This window comes from Ostrinia nubilalis, chromosome 22, assembly GCF_963855985.1.
Source record: "Ostrinia nubilalis chromosome 22, ilOstNubi1.1, whole genome shotgun sequence".
NCBI lineage: Eukaryota > Metazoa > Arthropoda > Insecta > Lepidoptera > Crambidae > Ostrinia > Ostrinia nubilalis.
In genome coordinates this window covers 9,730,984-9,748,326 of record NC_087109.1, presented here as the reverse complement: position 1 = coordinate 9,748,326, position 17,343 = coordinate 9,730,984, and the positions used below count along the sequence as shown (strand labels likewise).

The 17,343-nt window shown below is 37.7% G+C and overlaps 1 protein-coding gene across 1 annotated transcript; it reads left to right on the top strand.

Annotated features, from left to right (window-relative positions):
• Positions 1–13,460: 13,460 nt before the first annotated feature.
• Positions 13,461–17,281, top strand: LOC135082766 (gastrulation defective protein 1 homolog). Its single transcript, XM_063977532.1, has 4 exons — positions 13,461–14,158; positions 14,716–14,827; positions 15,389–15,584; positions 16,011–17,281. The coding sequence occupies exons 1-4, from the start codon at positions 13,601–13,603 to the stop codon at positions 17,137–17,139; spliced, it is 1,995 nt and encodes a 664-aa protein (XP_063833602.1). The 5' UTR covers positions 13,461–13,600; the 3' UTR covers positions 17,140–17,281.
• The last annotated feature ends 62 nt before the right edge of the window (positions 17,282–17,343 follow it).

The window sequence follows — 17,343 nt, the reverse complement described above, 5'->3', positions numbered from 1 at the left end:
GTTTGATGATCTCCAACATTTCCCACATTTAGGTATCAGCTCAGATTTTAATATTTATAAACCTTTACAGGACCGTAGCCTAGGTGGACGGTGTAATGAATAGGTGACAATAGCTAGCCGGCTATGTATAGGTACGATACTTTTGTATTGCCTGAGTATTCCGCGTTATCGCTGTTCGCTAGGGATAGCGAAGTTTGAGTCGGAATTGATAAAATTTATAATAATACAGACTTTCCTAGTACAAACTTAGTAAACTTTGCGGTTTACGAACGTCGGTGCTGTGGTAAGACTGTGCGACCATTATCTTTAGGGCTAACAGTGATAACTTGTCAGCTAGATCAGCTTATTGACGGTTAGTCAACCAGCTTAATTCAGAGCAATCTTAATATGTAATTATGTATTATTGTAATTACAATTATGATAATAATGTTATAGGGCTGAACAAGAGTTTGTTTGCATCAACACAAAAACTATCTTTGTGTTGGAGTCCTTTAACCACGAATTCTATAAAATCATAATAACATCATTCTACCACCAATAGTAGCGGAGCATCAATAAGAATGTTGCGAAAGCGGGAAAAGTTATGCAAACGAAGTCGCAAGCACAGCTAGAATTAAATGATAGTTTCGTAGCCGATCTAAACCTTATCAGGTTTCATCAAGGCCCTTAGGGTGGGCATCGGATTTAATTTCGAATGATTTATTTTCATCACCCTGAATGCCGTTGGACGATCGCTCATTTGCACGATGTAATAATATTTATGTAAAAATATTTATGTAATGATGTTTGTGTAACACTAAGTTTTATATCATCGCCAATGTCACTCATGATTCATTGAAGTGTACATACCTAAGTTGCCAGTAGGTGGGTAAGTACTAATTTTTGTGACAATAGTCAGCAGAGACAAATTACTTTATTGACCTAGCGAGTCGGGTAGGTATTAGAATATTTCACGAGGCTGTTGTACTTAAAACAAGTTAACTCGTAAACAGTTGTGTGTGCCACAACATTTTGCTTGTGACTACCTTCGTTACAGTATAATAATTGATAGATTTAAATCACATCAAATACGAATTTTGTAAATTGTACTATGTAGGTAGGCGAAGGACTTTCGGCCCCAAGCAAAGAGCTTAAGAGTGCGGCACATTATCCAAAATTAATTCCAACCATGTTTATGTACTTCTGTGTGACCCTAAGGTCACGGTGATAATTGGAAAAATCAGAGTTAAATTACTTTCTTGGACTGAAGGTTTTGATTTATTCCCTTTAACTCCTCGTAAAAGTCGTTCATATTCATACGACAATTTTTATTGAACCACAGAGGTGCACAAAAGGTCGAATTAACAATATGACATGGTGTCATATGATATTAATAATAAATTATATTTATTTACTTAAATTAAGTAGACAAGACGTAGTCATTGACACTATAATAGGGCACACGGAAAGTTCAGTTAAGAGACTGAAGACTTGTGTGACTTTTGGTATGCAATCTTTTCTCCAACGAATGTAATGGCTTGTATAAATGAGAAAATAACAAATTGTAGTATGTAAACCTACGCGGTTTAATATATATTTAGTAAGTACGGTTTACTAAAGTCACTGTTTTCGTTGTACAGTGAAATTCAATTGCGAAATGCGTTACCATGCAGCGTGCCCAATTTGTTTTAAGCTCAGATAAGCTTTATACTTTTGGTTATTGTGGATCATAAGTATTTGGTATTGGGTGCCATGAGCGCCTCAAGTTGGCGGTTAAAATGCTCTTTGCCTCACGCAAATCATGAATTGTAGTGTTATAACATGAGAAGAGCCAATGCTTTAGGATTTGTAACGTTACGTGACTTGATCTGTATGTTTTTGGTAACCGAGACTCGGTTAGGCCATTTTGTATTTATGGAGTTCACCTTTTACTGTTACTAGTTTGTAAGACTGTTATTATTTTGTTTATTTATTTTATATAGGTAAGGACCGACTTCATTGTGTTTATTATCCAGACTTGTGTGCTTTTATTACAATAGGGGCATGGGTTATCTGACCCCGAAGCAAGGATGGTTCCTGAGTTACCCCAGAATGAAGTCGTCCAATAGGTAAGGGCGCGAATGTCGCGACTCTTTCTGTGCGAATCAATTGCCGTCAGAACATTTGCATGAGTCTGTCGGTGTACTATAGGTAATATAGGTATGTATAGCAGACAAATACTTATTTATATTTTAGTATTCAGTACTTTGTGGTACCCGCCAAGCGTCTATGAATGTATACCTTATTTAAAAGACTATCAGGTCAATAGTTGTAACTTTACTATGCAGAGGCTGCATAAAGGCTTAAGTTTATTTAATTTCTCCAGGCGTTAACTGTTCGGTACCAAAAATTCAGGGCGCATAGCTGCGGCCCCGATTAATTAACATCCTTCAAGATTCTGAAGGTTTAGGGCGATGCCCTTGTATCATCTCGGCAGTAATGAAATAAGCCAAACTGACACGAATCGAGTAATTTTTGCGTAATCTCATGATCTCTGTCTCCACCTTTTACCCATGGCAGGTCTTAAATAGCTTACTTTTGTCATGAAATAAAGCATTTTAATTAGGGTTCCATAACCCTTGAAAATTATGAGGATTTGGGGCGATGCCCTTATATGTCCTCCCGGTAACATTACTTTAATTTTGCCGTGCAAAATAGAATTTCAGACCCTTTTATAGTTATGCGGATTTAGGGTGAAGCCCTTAAATGTCTACTCGGCAACTTTACTTATTTTCGTTTGCCGTGGAATAAGGCGTTTGGGTTCTATAACTCTTCAAAAATTATGAGGATTTAGGACGATGCCCTCATGTCTTTGAACCGCAAATACAAACGAGCGAGGTTGCTTGGCTCGAAATGTAATGATTTGAGTCCGATTCTCCTTGGGTAATCTCCTATCCCAGAGGGATGAGGGATAACATGAGAGTTTAGAGCGATGCCCTAAGATCTCTCGACGTAAATAAAAATGAGCGAGGTTGCTCGGCTCTAAATGTAGTGATTTGAGTCCGGTTCTCTTTGGGTAATCTCCTATCCCAGTGGGATGAGGGATAACATGAGGGTTTAGAGCGATGCCCTAAGACCTCTCGACGTAAATAAAAATGAGCGAGGTTGCTCGGCTCGAAATGTAATGATTTGAGTCCGGTTCTCTTTGGGTAATCTCCTATCCCAGTGGGATGAGGGATAACATGAGAGTTTAGAGCGATGCCCTAAAACCTCTCGACGTAAATAAAAATGAGCGAGGTTGCTCGGCTCGAAATGTAATGATTTGAGTCCGATTCTCTTTGGGTAATCTCCTATCCCAGTGGGATGAGGGATAACAAGAGGGTTTGGGCCAATGCCTTACTAAGACCTCTCGACGTAAATAAAAATGAGCGGCGTTGCCTGGCTCAATATGAGACTCCTTGAATGTTTGAGTTTTCTCCTATCCCGGTGGGATGAGGGAGAAAAGGTTCTGGCTCCTGGTTTTTCCCTGTTTGCTCCAAGAGAACTTACCCTCGCTACAGGATTATGCTGCTGCGTTTTGGTTACACTGCCATCTAGCTTGCCGAGTAGTCAGTTTGAGTTTTCCACTGTAGGTATTTAGCATAAGGCGAAATCTCAGATCGATCTGCGGAGCAGAGTTGCGATCGTATTGCTGCCGAAAAATTTTCCAGACGCCGCTAGCATCAAATAAACTGCGTATCAGGCTGAATAGACGATGTTCATCCTTCACCGTTTATTACACAGACTCACTGTTTATCTACACAGTAACAGCATACGTTTTCCTGAAATCATAGTTAAGAAAACCACAAAGGTATTATTATACCTACGTACCGTATCCTAATAGGACAAACTGCACACTTCACTCTTGGGTTATAAGCCATGCGTTAGACTTCCATAATGGCGGTAGAATAGGTACGTCGGTACGCTACCCTACCTAGTGGAAGTTTTCATACTTTCCCCGGATGCATATTGATAAAGGTAGTTTACCGTTTATTTATTTTGTTGATTTATAAATCAACACAATCCGTCCGATGGAATTCGTATGTCTGAAATGGTGTTGGTAAGATGGTACTTACAGCTTATTGTAGCAAGCAATCACATCTTGCGACTATTACATTACACCACACCATCCTTTGATTTGACCTCTACGCCAACTCTTGCTCCTCTTCTGCACGTGGACATAATATTTCCTCTTTCCTTTTGAAAATAAAGACATCTAACGGAAAACCCTTAGGAACAAACACAGCTAAAAAGGAGTGTTATACCGTTAGGAATGAACATTGCTAAAAAGGAATATTAGTTTTAAAACACATCTAACGAAAACCGTTAGGCACAAACATTGCTAAAAAGGAATGTTAGTTTTAAAACACATCTAACGGAACACGCCGTCAGGTACGAACATTGCTAAGAAGAAAAGTTAGCTTAAAAACATATCTAACGAAAAACCGTTAGAAACAAACATTGCTAAAAAGTAATGTTACTTTTAAAACACGTCTAACGGAATACCGTTAGGTACAAGTATTACTAGAGAAGAAACATAATTATTTAAAATTACACTGAGTTAGATTGAATGCAATCTACCCCCCGAACGGTAACACCGTTGTAAAAATAAATTACACTGCGAAATAAGTAATCACAGTAATTTTTATAAGTTTTCAGCCAGTACATAATAATTTAGAAGTACTTACATTATGATGGTAATATTTTACCTGAATCACGTCACGACTAGTACCTGTGAGATGGGTCGCGAACTAGCGGAGCTAATTCTACGACCGTCTCGAACGGGAACTAAAACACCAATGGCGAGAATATCGAAACCTAGTTTCGAGCTACCGTTGGTGGCGCTAGTGTCGTTAATTGAGGCGTGCTTAGGCGGTGGGGGACCGGAGCGGAAGTCACGTGGGCAGATTATACGTCAAAACTAGTACTCAAACAGGAAAAGACAGACACTACTCTCATTATAAAGGCTTCGAATAACGGTACAGTACTGTTTAATAATTGAAGTCATCATCATACCTGTCTTGAGGTTTTCTTTATTGGAGTCTTTTACATGAAGAGGAAACTCTGTCAAAACTTCATCTGGCAAGATGGGATTGCTCAATTCCAGTGTTGGAATAGCTGAGTTCTTCAGCCGAGTTCCTTTGGCATTGAAGGATTCAGGAGTGAAGTGCCCACCACAAACAAACTTCAGTTGGTGTAACTTTTCAATAGGTACATATGCTAAGTCTTCTATGCCAGCATTTTTAACCCACATTCGACAACTGAAATAAGAAATACCTATTAGAAAAGAAAAAGAATAACAAACTGAAATTTATTCATCAACTAATTTCTTTTAGTATTGTTATGCAATTCATTTACAGAGTACGAAACAAAATACTGAAATTAAAAATTGGTTATGGTTATTTACTGTATGATTAAAAATATTAATCCCAGCCTTTAAGTTTACACAATCAGTAAAATTATCTTGTAATAAATGAGTGTTATTAGAAACTTACCGGTCAGAATCCAGAGGAAACCTACTCAAAAGTAAGGGTGATCCACCACGACTTCGCCTCTTATTACAAATAACGCACTTCTTGTTGTTTCTACTCTCCATTATCAGTAGAAGCCTAAAATGAAATAGGTATTAATTAAACAAAGCCTATAATTTCTCTCCAACCAGTGTCAATGCCCTGGTTCATGCATTTACCAGTTTTGAAAGTACATTTACATTTTCATCACATAGGGTTGTTTTTAATGAATAATAGATTTGTAATAGATCTAATATTTCAAGTAAGTAGATAACATACCCATTAAACAGAAAAGTAAATAAGAGTTTAAACTTCTGTAGAAGTTGAAACACAGCTTATTTAAAAGAGTCTCTATCTCACAAAAAACATAACACTGAACAGCAAACTTTATCACGCCCGATACGGAGGAACTTAATCAACTCAACGTAAACGACAGAAAAGTTTATTTACAGTAATATTGCACCAAATCTGAGAAAATAACTTCACACGAATCAATTCGCCGGTTAAAAACTCAAACTCAATTGACAGACATTTTTTTTCATTTGTCAAACTAACAATACTACCAACATAAGGACACTAACAATTATTTTTAGTATGGTGGTATTGATCCGCGGGTTCCCCTGCTGTAGTGAAATCAATCCAAAATGCACTTTATTGCTTAAGGGATAAGGTTGTATATCAATTGCTACATATAGAGACTAGTTTTTGAATGAGAAGTGTCTACGGGTAAATCCGCGAAACAATAAAAAACTTATGTTCCGATCGATAAAAAAAAAACTGTTGTAGTTCTGGTAAATTAAACTTCTGAATAACGATTCATACAAGTTTCCACATAAGGCGCCATGATCCATATTGATTAAATACTTCAAGTTATTTCGATAATCAAAAAAACACGCACTAAACGTCATTACCATCACAGTAAAAATACTGACCTTTGCCGTTGTCTTTTAATTTTTTTTACTTTACCTATACACAGACCAGATTTTGATTATAAATTTAAAATGTACATATTTACCGTGACAAAATAACAAAATTATATTGAAATCGTATTAGCCAATAAAATGGAATCATGAATTGAAATATTGTCACGAAAAATCGTCATAGCCATCGCGGCAGCATCAAAGGTTCTTTAATGTGGCCGCGACGCGACTTATCCCCGCTTGTGTCCGCGCGTCCCACTCTTCAATTCGTTGCTCGTAACAGAACAGAATGCACGTAAAATTTACGCAGCTCCGAGACTTTTTAAACTCCGAAAACGAGAGACACTCGCAGTTTGTCATCGGCTCGCGTCATTCCCATTTTGTGCGATTTGGTAAGTTTTATATATCGATATTTTTCTAATAATTAGCACTTTGTAGCATGTGATTACAATAAAAAAATGGCGATATTGAGGTGTCCCAATAGTGGTGACAATTATTTTTATATAATTTTAAAATCGTTTTCGTCATTACCATTAACATCATTACCATATCATTTAGGCTTATGGTGATGACACTTTGTATATGGTAATGATGACTATGAATGGTTTCCTAAAAGAACAATGGGACAAAACGTCCCCAGAACTGTAGCACTTTAATACCTACCTTATAATATGATAGTACATGATAATACTATAATTTTATTATAATATGACAGCTCAAGTGTGACATGCATGTCTCAGAAAAAAGTTATATCTAAAATAAGAATCCATAAGCAACCCTGAAAAAATACATACAAAATCACTTTTGACCGACTTCAATGGGTATCACGACAGCTTGACCCCGGGACAATTCGACTCCTGTGACAACTCGACCCCTGCGACAACTCAAACCCTGCGACAACTTGATTTTTTTCAACACTCAACACTTTTGACTTACTTCAAATGGTTTCACGACTGCTGGACCATACGACAGCTGAACCCTACGACCACTCGAACCCTCCGACAACTTGACCCCTGCGACAACTCGATTAAATTACTTTTGACCTACTTCAAACGGTATCACGACTGCTTGAGCGTTAAGAAAACTCGACCTGGACACCTCGATCCTTGCGACAAGTCGATCTCTATTACAACTCGACCCCTGTGACAAGTCGAACACTGCGACACGTCAACCCCTGCGACTACTCTGAGCATTTATTCTAGATTCTGTTCAGGCATTGATTGATGGAGCTTAATGGTTTACAATAAGTATCATAGTTGTCATCGGGGTCGAACTGTCGTAGGTTCCCTACGACAGTTCGACAACTGGACCCCTGTGACAACTCGACCCCTGCGATAACAAGATTAAATTAATTTTAACCTACTTTAAACGAAGCTCGACCCTACAAAAACTTGACCCGGACAACTCGACCCCTACGACAAGTCCAAAATATTCAACTATGATACTTATTGTAAACCATTTAGCTCCATCAATCAATGCCTGAACTGTATCTACAATAAATGCTCAGAGTAGTCGCAGGGATTGACGTGTCACAGTGTTCGACTTGTCACAGGGTCACAAGTACAAGTTGTCGGAGGGTTCGAGTGGTCGTAGGGTTAAGCAGTCGTAGGGTCCAGCCACTAGCGGCGTAAGGGGGGGGCGGTCCGCCCCGGGTGCCACTCATCAGGGGGTGACAAAAGTCACGCAGATTAGTACTCACTGGCGCTAGTATAACGAGGATATGCCATGATTGGGGGGGGGGGGGTGTTGCGATTAGTATCATATAGCTCATTCGAACTAACACCTTTCATTCATTCAATCGGTAACCCAAAAGAGGGGGTGCACCAGACCATTTTGGGGTGTCTTACCTCCCCACTATATGTATACCCAACTTACTTACATTAAGGACTTATGACGGGGAATGCTGTGCTGTGCTATGCCCCGGGTGCCAACCCATGCTACGCCGCCACTGTCCAGCAGTCGTGAAACCATTATTTTGAAGTAAGTTAAAAGTGTTGAGTGTTGAAAAAAATCAAGTTGTCGCAGGGTTTGAGTTGTAGCAGGGGTCGAGTTGTCACAGGGGTCGAATTGTCCCGGGGTCAAGCTGTCGTGCCCTTTGAAGTTGGTCAAAAGTGATTTTGTATGTATTTTTTCAGGGTTGCTTATGAATTTTTATTTTTGATATAACTTTTCTGAGACATGTCACACTTGAGCTGTCATATAATAAAATTATAGTATTCAATTCAATTTATTCATTTAAAGATAACAATGATCCACATGGTTAGTAAATGGGTGCCTTATACAACTATGTTAGTAATTTACTTATTATAACATACCACTAATTATCCAACCCGTTCGGTAAGAAGTAGCCGAAGGAAATGTCGGATAATAGGAGAGTCGTACCTCTCCGCCACGGTCTTCAGGATACTGTTGGGGCTCGCCCGTATCCTACTGAGCAACGAGGCAGTCTTCTTGCATAGGACAGCAAAGAAGCCGTCAGTATGCGACTGAGCAAACATTTCCGAAGCACTGCAGAAGCGAGGCAAGCCCAACAGCACCCTGAAACCGTTGTTATATTGGACCCAAAGGACGCCAAGCGATTTCTGCGAGTACGTGGTCCATAGGTTTCCCGTGTATAGACTCTGACAGTATGCTTTAAACAGAGTGATCTTGACATGGTCATTACATCGGGCAAACCTGCGAGCCAACATATTACACCTTACTGCCAGCGCCCTTCGTTCCCTCTCGATATCAACATGATCTTTAAGGTCATCAGTAACGTAGTGTCCGAGATATTTAAATTTAGTGACTCTGTTTAACTTTACCCCATTCAGCAAGAGGTCGGGTACCACGTTTGGACATTTACTGGCGGCCTTAAATACCATGTATTCGCTCTTCTTCACATTATACAAATAAGCCATGGCATTTAGCATACGCTTCACACACACCCACCATCTTTCTGAGAGCCCCCATTGTTGGCGCCAGCAGTACCATATCATCAGCGTAGCTTATGTTGTTGATACAAACACCATCTACCCAGCATCCGATACGCATACTGCTAAGGGCAACAATGAGGTCATTTACGTATAGGTTGAAAAGCCTGGGAGACGTCAGCCCACCCTGTCTCACCCTGCACTGCAACCCATACTCCTCAGAAAAAACGTTAGCCCATCTTACGCTGTTAATCTGGTTAGCATACTAATAATGGAATATTTGTGATACTTCTGACGGGACGCCCTGCCTCCTCATCTTATCCCAAAGGATGTCATAAGACACAAGATCGAACGCCTTGGAGAGGTCGAGGAAGCATGCGTAAATGGAAGTCCCCTGATCCGTGTAGTACCTGACAGTGTGCTTAAGACTAAGGATGGCGCTCTCGGTCGACAGTCCAGGCTTAAACCCGAATTGAGCATTATGTGATTTTAAATATTTATCTAGTAGAGAGTCAAGCACACTGTCAAGGACCTTTGCCGTGATTGTAGCTAGAGAGATCGGTCGGGTATTAGCATGGTCTATCATACAAGGTAGGTATTAAAGTGCTACAGTTCTGGGGACGTTTTGTCCCATTGTTCTTTAAGCTTTGTTTTTAAATGAGAAGGTTTTTTATTAGTTTACGAAAAGACGTTTTTTTATTCATTTCTTGTATGTTGACTATTGTGTAAGTCTAAGTAAGAGTACCTAGGCATATTTTTCAATCAAAATCCTCATTGGTGTAAATATATATTTTTTCTGATTCTGAATAATATTAGGAACGTAAAAAAAATTTAACTAATGTCCGTATTGTTCCAAATTCAATAAATTCATTAAAATATTGAATACATTTATTTTTATTTCCAACCCATTCTTTAATAGGTACGTGCTTAGCTAGGAAAATAACATAGATAAAATTGGTGTTTAGCTAAACAATTATATTTAAATTTTAGTTTTTAAGTAATTTTAATTTAATGTATTACTATAAAATATATTTCGTCATCACCATTAACATAAGATCATTACCATTTTAATAAAATCATTACCATTAGGAAAACGTCATTACCATTTTGTGAAAAAATATTTGGACGCTTGTTACTTCTAAAATCACTATTGAATCTAAGGGCCTCACACTGATCTAAAAAGCTTATTGCTTAACCTTTCAGTTTAAGCTAGTTTGCACGCATCCCTGTTAAGTTTTTCAAAAAACGTAAAATAAATCCCGCGGAATAAAATCGGCGGATCTACCCCTACCCACTGGAAATGACATGAGAGAACAGACGACAACAACGACAAAGACTACTAACAATCACAGTAAAAGCAGCAGCGCCATCTATTTATCTGTGTTATTATTGTATGCTAGGAGACAAGGCTGTAATCGGCACCAATCACAACTGATTTTCATCTATATATCATCCTTCATTATATCATTACTTGATCTCATTTTGTAACTCGTACCACTTATACAGTGTGAGTCACGTTAAAGTGTATATATGAAAATAGATGAAACTAGACCTATTTTTATCGACAAAAAAGAGGTCAAAAAAATTTTGAGAATTTTTTTTAATTTTTTATAGATTTTTTTCTTCTTCCAAGTACTTATTGTAAAGAAAACGTAATAACTTTTAAACTAAGCGGTATATCCTGATAAAATAAAAACAGTAATAATGCTAAATAACAGGCGATACTAAAAAAATACATAAAATACACAAAAAATGCCAACAAATAATAAAAAATGATACTTTTTGAAAAAAAATTGCTTTTAAATTCGTGTTTTTTTGCTTATTTGATAAATTTCTCCAAAAAATGCCCCTATAACAGGTGGTTTTTATTACTTTGTATTACTCTCTATCGTAAAATCTTTGTAAATCCAAAAATCGCATGTCTCTATCCGTATCACAACATTTGCTATGATCGTTTGAACAAAGGCCTGCCACAACTTTATTCTCCGCTACAGGTAGAGAAAATTTTAATTTTAACTAAAATGCTTATTTTACTTCGAAATCATGTGTTTTTATTTGAAATCTAACTTGTCTTTATGAAAATTACAAATCTAGAGCCATTTTCAGTTTCGTTGTTAACAAAGCGTTGAATGGCGCGCCCGGAGAGGCTTAGTTCAAACGATCATTGCAAACGTTGTGATAGAGATAGAGACATGCGATTTTTGGTTTTACGAAGGTAATACGATAGAGAATAATACAAAGTAATAAAAACCACCGGTTATAGGGGCATTTTTTGGAGAAATTTATCAAATAACCAAAAAAACACGAATTTAAAAACAGATTTTTTTCAAAAAGTATCATTTTTTATTATTTGTTGGCCTTTTTTGTGTATTTTATGTATTTTTTTAGTATCGCCTATTATTTAGCATTATTATTGTTTTTATTTTATCAGGATATACCGCTTAGTTTAAAATTTATTACGTTTTCTTTACAATAAGTAATTGGAAGAAAAAAAATTCTATAATTTAAAAAAAAAAAACTCAAAAATTTTTTGACCTCTTCTTTGTCGATAAAAATAGGTCTAGTTTCATCTATTTTCATATGTACAGTTTAACGTGACTCACACTGTATACTTAAAAATGGCACAAATCAAGTCGACCTCGACGTGTATTGCCAACATCATCAAAAAAGAAGAAGGCTGTAATCGCCACTCGCAACCAATATCATAGAGAAAAGTAATACATAGGAAATAGAGAACCCTCTCTGTCAAATTTTTGAGCCTACTAATTGATAGCCTGGTGTTAAATTCCCTGTACTTAACCTACGTACGTAACGCTCACATACATACATAGTACACGCACACATACATACATAAAGTCCACGCACACATACACACAGTTCACGCACACATAGGCCCTCATAACCTTCAAAGAATTATTGTTTTTATGATGTACAATGTAGAATTTTTTCAAATCCATTATTTTGAAAATATTTATCTTTATGGTGTACGTATTTTCAAAACAATGTATTTGGAAAAATTCTACATTGCACATGGAAATGCAAATAAGTAAACAAAAACTTTTGAATTTAATAATTTTACTTTATTTATGAACACACATAATATTATACACCAAAAGCGTCTTTTCGCAAAGTTTTCAACACTAAACACAGAACACAGCACATTGAGAAAACTCAGATCACTTGTGAACATAACAGAAAGTTTCTTCGCGATTCACGAAGGAACGAACAAAACTCCGATGAACCAGAACAGCAGCAGGTACGAAGGAATGAACTTGAATTTGACTCGACTCTTCAATACTTTAATAGGGCCACAGAACTCATAAACGATGGCTAAGAAAACAATAAATAATGCATTCAATTCAACCTAACAAAAACAACACCGGCCATTTTGGAGGAAAAACAAAGTTGCCATATGTTAAATAGTAATTTCTACTACTCTATTATGTAAATTATAACAAAAATGTCAATGTTCAGTTTTAAATTAAAACAAATTAATTTCATTTAAAAAAAGTTTTCACATTGTAATTAACAATATTCTCAAATATATTTTAATTAAGAAAAAAATGAAAATATGAAGGAAACAGGAGCAGCGACATCTAGAGCGTTTTAGGGTAGTTAAAAAGTATTTGAATTTATTCACCGATGTCGCTGTTTGGAAGCAAGTTTCACTTCGATGACCGTTGTATGGAAGTTTCTTCACCCTGACCAATATTCATTTAATTATAATTCAATGATACTTATTTATCATCACTATACTTTAAAAAATTCTTGCACTTTTTAATAGTATAGAAAACAGATGTTATTAGTGAATTAACTTGTGGAACCCAGGAACCCTAAGTGGTCGCAGCATGAGACCGCGGTAACAATTAATTTCTTTTTTATCTCGATTCGCTAGTATGTAAGTAATTCCATTCAATCCATTTTTAAAGATTATTCCAAAGACCGTATTTTTGGTTCGACGCGCGCGACGTTATACTGGTTATAATAATTATATCTCTTAAATACAGATGTCGCTAACAAAAATTGTGTAAATTTATTTTTTCCCCTGCCCCTGCTGTTGTTATGTTTTTGACAGCGACTGTCATTTTGGAAGCGAATTTTGGCTTCTCGTTTTCTTTTCTCAGCTCGATATTTTCTTTTAATTATTTACTGAAAGAAAATCTCGAGAAAAATCCTGTGCAGTTTGCATCTGTTTTCAATATAGAATTCAATCTCTAGAACATTTTTACAACACTATAATTTACCAGTGTTGACAATAAACATGAACAAAAAAGCGATATCTTTTGGTAAAATTTCACTAAACGTGAAGAAAACTCAAGAAGAAGACGATGAAGTCTCATCTACTTCAGGTTTTGGTACTTTCGGCCGCACTCCGATACAAGAACACAAGGAAATCGAAGAAATAGCTGATGACTTGGAGAACCAACATGTCCATCAGGTTATGGGCATCAAAAACTTCGGTAAGAAGGCTAAAAACTTCGACGTCGAAGCTATGGTCGAAGAAGCCAGAAAATCTGCCCAAGAAGCTGCCAAAAGGAAGTTGGAGGAAGAAGCAAGTAAGTCTGATGAAACTGAAAAACCATCATCATCATCTCAAAATGATGATGATGAGGATGATGAAGTCATTGGTCCTTTACCTCCGCCTAATTTAAAACAAGATGAAGAGATAGGACCTCCAATACCAGCAGATTTGAACAGTAAAGCTAGTAAAAAGGGGAAACCTAAAGGTAGTGACAATGAAGACAGCTATGATGATCTTAGTGGGTCTGATGAAGAAGAAGTATTGACATTGGAAAAGAGAATACCTAATAGTCATGAGGTAAGATATTTAAAATTAAAAAATATGTATACCATTGTACACATTTGTGTTCCCTATTAATAGTTACTTTAACTTCTTGTCTGATAGATAAATACTTCATTAAGCTCATCACTCACTTATCATAATTTAAAACTGTACAGCTATAGTCTGGTCTGTGAGCACATAGAATTTTGTCCAATGACCCCAAGCTACCCATCCTTATCACTCGCGCTCGCACACTCACTGCGGACGCCCGTCGCACAGTCGCGACAGCAATATAATTACGCGCGAGCGATAAGGATGGGTCGCTAGGGGTCATTGGACAAAATTCTACGTGCTCAGAGACCGGGCTATAGTTCAACACATACCACACTATTAAATCATCACCAATTGTTATTTCCTTTGTTTTGACCTTTCCAACCCAAACTTTCAGGTATTCACTGGCTATTGTTCTGTTTGAAGTTGTTAGAAAAATAAAAATACATTTATTCCCTTCATTCAAGCAATGTACCTATCAGAAATAGTCATAGTTTGACCAATCAGCTATACTCAATAGAATTTAAATTGTTTATTTCCAGGTAGAAATGCAGCATGGCACCAAAGCAGTTGTTGCACTGGCTGTTGATCCGTCAGGAGCGCGGCTGGCAACAGGATCCATTGATTACGAAGTCTCATTCTGGGATTTTGCTGGTAAGAATAAAATCGTCTTTATTGAGATTTTTATGAACAGTTACTTTCAATACTCAATACGTTTATTGCATAAAATATAAGAGAGGAGGCTTTTTTAATTATTAGATTAATAGACTTATTTTATCATCTAGATATTTTTTTATATTTGTACTTCTGGTCCCAATATAAACAGCATGACTTCTGGCATACCTAGTAGTTTGGTACACTTGATTTCATTATTTCTACTTCTCTTTTCCGCTCCGCACAGCTCCGCTCACGTCCGCGCCGCCGCGGCTGTCAAATTCTGTAGGAAAATTTGACAGCCTGATTTTAAATTAAATGAAGAATCGGCCGATACCAACTCGGTGTAATGTGTGCACTTTCATACATTTCCATACTGATTAACAACCTGATCCAACTATCGGCCAACTAAAAGTCGGCGGTCTGCGCCTAGGCTTAGGCCAGGCGGTAGTCATTAATATACAATTCTTTGTAAATAGGTCATAAAATATATTACTACAAACGCGCGTTTAAAAAACGCAGTATACACAGACCCTAAGTATTGAATTTCGTCCCATACAGGTATGGACGCATCAATGCGCTCCTTCCGAACACTACAACCGTGCGAGAACCACCCCATCAAAGCTCTCCAATACTCCACCACCGGAGACTCCATCCTGGTGGTGAGCGGTTCAGCGCAGGCCAAGGTCTTGGACAGAGACGGGTTTGAAGTCTTGGAGTGCGTGAAGGGAGACCAGTATATTGCGGATATGGCGAAGTAAGTGGCTGATTACTCTATAACTGTGTAATATTTATTGTGCTATGTAATAAAAATATACTAAAATTACACAATCTTGATTTGGCAACATAGGTAGTTACTTATTGCATTAATGAAAATATTTACAACCCGATCAAGCTAACTGCGCACCTTGCGGCAATACAATTCCCTCCTCCCCTCCCCGCGTTCTCCCCGTCTCTACTAGTGTCGATGTGACGTCACGGCCGCCAGTTACGCAGTTAACTCAATCGGGTTGTACGTAATCTTGACATTGTTGTGGGTAGTGGAGACTACATTTTGGACCAATCGTGTTCCGTCTTCTATTTGATCTTTGTTGCCAAGTGATGGCGTTAACTTTACATTAGAACGCGGTAGCAAGTCATCCTTTAATATTTACTTTCTATGTTTTCATTATCAATGTTACAGGACGAAAGGTCACACGGCATCTCTGAACAGCGGTTGCTGGCACCCTCACATTCGCGACGAATTCATGACCTGCGCTCAAGACGGCACCCTGCGACTTTGGATGACAGAAAACCCTAAGCAACACAAAGCAGTCATAAAACCCCGACAGCAAGGCGGTCTCAAGACCAATCCCACCGCATGTGCCTTCTCCAGAGATGGAAACACCGTTGCCTGCGGCTGCTACGACGGATCCATACAAATGTGGGACCACAGGAAGAATTTCGTGAACACCACAACCCTCCTAAGAGATGCCCATCAAAAACAAACAGAAATCTGCAGCATAGCTTATTCTTATCTCGGATCATACTTGACTAGCAGAGGCAACGATGACACACTCAAGTTATGGGACTTGAGAAACTTCAAGAAACCGTTGCATGTATTCCCTGATTTATTCTCAAGGTACGAACAGACTGACTGCTCTTTTAGTCCGGATGACAATATGATATTCACTGGAGAGTCTTTACAGAGAGGCCAGGATGTGGGAAGGCTTAGATTCTACAATACAAAGACGTTTGAGTTGGTAACACAGCTCGAAGTGACCAAATCACATGTGATAAAGGCGATATGGCATGCAAAGTTGAATCAGTTGTTTGTCAGTTGTGGGAACGGTGTTGTGAAGTGTTACTACGATCAGAAGCGAAGCTTGCGAGGTGCAAAACTATGTGTGGTCAAGACACACAGAAAGAAACACTCCGTAGAAGTTATGAGTTCCCAACAGATTATCACACCTCATGCGCTACCTCTATTCAGGCAAGAAAAGCTGAGGACAAGTAAAAAGAGGATGGAGAAAGACAGATTAGACCCACTTAAGTCTAGAAGACCTGATTTGCCTATCACTTCAGGTCAAGGAGGCAGGGTAGCTGCATCTGGAAGTACTTTAAGTTCTTTCGTTATTAGAAACTTAGGTCTAAGCAAAAGAGTGGATGATGAACAGGATCCGAGGGAAGCTATATTGAAGTACGCAAAGGATGCAGAAGAAAATCCCTTCTGGGTGGCACCAGCGTATAAAAAGACGCAACCCAAGGCAATCTTCCAAAATACTACAGAAGACGGCGACGGACCTTCAGATCCTAAGAAACCAAAAACGTAGCTATTATAGGTTGCTTGAATCATGTTTTAATCTAAATGAAGTTTCTAAGCATTTAAGAATTTTCTTCATTCTTGCAAGAATTTTATGATGTTGACCTAAGTTAAAAATTAAGATTAATAAAAATAATTATTTATTTACAATACATCAGTATTTCATTTATTGCCAAAGATTGTAAGTTATGAATTAATTATGAAACGAATTTAA